This window comes from Phalacrocorax carbo, chromosome 5, assembly GCF_963921805.1.
Source record: "Phalacrocorax carbo chromosome 5, bPhaCar2.1, whole genome shotgun sequence".
Classification (NCBI taxonomy): Eukaryota; Metazoa; Chordata; class Aves; order Suliformes; family Phalacrocoracidae; genus Phalacrocorax; species Phalacrocorax carbo.
In genome coordinates this window covers 70,027,313-70,029,994 of record NC_087517.1, presented here as the reverse complement: position 1 = coordinate 70,029,994, position 2,682 = coordinate 70,027,313, and the positions used below count along the sequence as shown (strand labels likewise).

Below are 2,682 nucleotides of genomic sequence, written 5' to 3'. Positions count from 1 at the left end.
GGGACGGGAGTGCTGGGCCAGGGTCAGCCCTGCCAGCCACCAAGCTGGGGACGCCAGGGCAGTGGGGCGCGCTGCCTGTCCCCGTCCCCAGCACGGAGGTGCGCTCACTGCAGCTGTGACAGCCCCACCTGGTTGTTGGCCCTGTCGAAGATCACGTAGTACTCGCGGATGAAGACGTCCCCCAGGATCCAGAGCTCGCCCGACTCCGTGGGGGCGTTCATGCCTTGGAGGCCCAGCATGCAGTATCCGCTGTTCTGCACCCAAGGGCACGGTAGATGGTGGTTACCGGCTGCCGGACACCCCCAACCCCCCCAGCCCCCTCCCCGCTGGGATGCTCACCTGTATCACGTAGGCGCTGGGCGACAGGGGGAAGGCTTGGCCGTTGATGTTGAAGACGATGTTGGGCAGGCTGCTGATGGCGTTGCAGCTGATCTGGGGGGGATACGGTGCCAGGCGGGCGTCAGCGGCCACCCCAAGAGGGACCGCGTGCCCCAGGGAGCGATGGGGACCGGTGCGGCGTGGAGCAGCCCCGGGGTCCTGCTGGGCACCCCACGGAGCCCCAGAGGCACACAAAGCCCTGCGCGCTCCCCTGGAGCCTCACCTCGCCGTTGGAGCCGACGCCGATGGCGCCCAGGAGGGTGTTGAGAGCGTGGCTGGGCACGGCCAGCAGCGAGGTGCCTGTGTCCACGATGGCCTGGCAGCCGCCGGAGCAGGCAACGGGCTCCCCAGAGACGGAGACACTAGGAGAGGGGTACGGGGTGAGCCTCCCAGGTGCGGGACGAGGGGCTGCACCCCTCAAAACACGGCCTGGGGGCCAAGGCATCCACTGCGCCTGCGAGCTGCACCCGCGCTACCTGTCCATGGTGATCTGCCAGTAGGTTTCAGCAGAGAGGGGGATCCAGCTGATGCCGTTGGTGACGTAGGAGGGGTCGATGCCACCAAAGAGGACAAAGCTGCCTCTCTGCTCGTTCCTGCGAGGGGGGAGCCATCAGGTGGGGGTCCCACACCACCCCCACCCCACCGCTGGCAGTGCCATCGCCGAGGGGGGCTTTGCAGCCCTCTTCCTCTGGTGGTGACGATGCCAGCTCCGGTGAGCCGTGTCCCCCAGGAGCCACGGGACATCATGCCATCGCGGAATGGACCAGAGGCAGCCCCGGTGGGAGGGAAATGGGAGGAAACCCTCGGCAAGGGCCGGACGGCTCCAGCCAGGGCTTACTTGCTCAGGTAGACAGAGAAGAGGTCCCTGGCCACGAGGTGTTCTGTCATCATGTTGTCAAAGACAGGGGTGGCTCCGGAGGAGGCGATGCTGGGGAAAGCCAGCCCCAGGATGCCATCGAAGGGGGCGTAGTAGAAGACGGTGCCAGGCTCGGTCTCAGCCAGCCCAAAGATCTGGTTGACCACCTCGATGTTCGTGACCTGGTCGGGGAGACGGGCAGAGGGGCTTGGTGTGGGCGGGTGGTGCCCTGGCATCCCTGCTCCCGTGGGGCAGGGGGGACGGTGCACCCCGCCTTACGGTGACGGTGTCGTAGCCCAGGACGCCGGTCATGCTGCCAGTGCCGTAGGCGATGTAGAGGCTGTCGTTGGTGCCGACGAAGGTGGAGGACAGCTCTGGGTTGAAGCGCTTGTGGTTTTCTGCGGGTAGAGGAGGGAGACTGCCAGGGTCCGTCCTGTCCTCGGGGACCAAGCATGACCCCCCAGTGCCTCCCCATCGCCCCACGTCCCTTGGGACAGGCAGGGCAGAGCCATCGTCGGCCCCCAGCCCCGCCAGGGGCTCCCGCAGCCAGGCCGGGCAGGGGGGTGGCCAAGCCCAGGCCCTCTGCTGCCTCCACCCCCCGCCCCGCTGGCCACGGGGCACCCAGGCACCTACTGCAGGCCGGGCTGGAGCAGTACACCGAGGGCACCCACAGGTTGGAGGAGCCCGTGTCAAAGATAACGGTGAACTTCTGGGCTGGGCTACCGATGGAGATGGCGCCGAAGTACTCCATCTGTCACAGGGGGTGGGCAAGGGATTAATGGGGTGGGTAAGGGGACAGCTAAGGGGTTAGGGGGACGGGTCAAAGGCCAGTGGCCCCGGGGGCTGCCCCGCCAGCGCCAGCCCCTCTGCCCCGCCATGCTCACATCCATGTAGTTCTGCAGGGGCTCGGAGGAGAAGAGGGAGGGGAAGTACTTGGCGGCCGGGTCGTAGGGGTGCAGTTTCAGGTACTGCTCCAGCAAGCCGTGCTCCTTCAGGGACTGCCGCAGGGACTTCGCTCTCCTCAGAGGGACCCTGGGTGCCGGCGCGAGGGGAGACCACCCGTCGGCGGGAGCCGGGCAGGGAGCGCCTCGGGGGACCCCCGCCAAGCGCTCGCCCTGCGCCTCCTCCCACAGCCCCTCGGGTGGGGCCTGGGGGCCGGCCTCGCTGCGGGGACCCCCACCCGTGGCAATGGCAACGGGTGCGGGGGCTGCAGGCTGCTCCCCCATCCCGGCTGCGTGCTGGGAGCCGGGCAGTCACCCCGCCTGCCTCCCCCAGCGCGGGGGCCCTCAGCACCGCCGTGTGCTGCGTGGGCACCCCAAAACCCCGGCACTCACCTGAGGGCGAAGCATTGGGCCAGGCTCACCAAGCCGAGGAGCAGGAGCAGCTTCATGGCGGCTGCTGGCAGACGGCGACCAAGGGGAAGAGACGCACCGAGTGCGGCCCTGGCC

The 2,682-nt window shown here is 68.5% G+C and overlaps 1 protein-coding gene across 1 annotated transcript; it reads right to left on the bottom strand.

Annotated features, from left to right (window-relative positions):
* LOC135313566 (pepsin A-like) lies at window positions 1–2,682 on the bottom strand. The gene is made up of 9 exons (XM_064453043.1): window positions 2,569–2,682; window positions 2,119–2,266; window positions 1,868–1,985; window positions 1,514–1,632; window positions 1,217–1,416; window positions 855–971; window positions 602–740; window positions 340–432; window positions 1–254 (listed from the first exon to the last, which is right to left on the bottom strand). Exons 1-9 carry the CDS (start codon window positions 2,622–2,624, stop codon window positions 105–107), a joined length of 1,140 nt encoding a protein of 379 aa, XP_064309113.1. The 5' UTR covers window positions 2,625–2,682; the 3' UTR covers window positions 1–104.

Coding starts and splice junctions, on each gene's coding strand:
- LOC135313566 (XM_064453043.1), bottom strand. CDS start 2,624: ATGAAGCTGCTCCTGCTCCTCGGCTTGGTGAGCCTGGCCCAATGCTTC. Junction 1,986..2,118: donor CCCTGCAGAACTACATGGAT/GTGAGCATGGCG, acceptor CCCCTGTGACAG/ATGGAGTACTTCGGCGCCAT. Junction 741..854: donor TGGCAGATCACCATGGACAG/GTAGCGCGGGTG, acceptor CCCCTCTCCTAG/TGTCTCCGTCTCTGGGGAGC.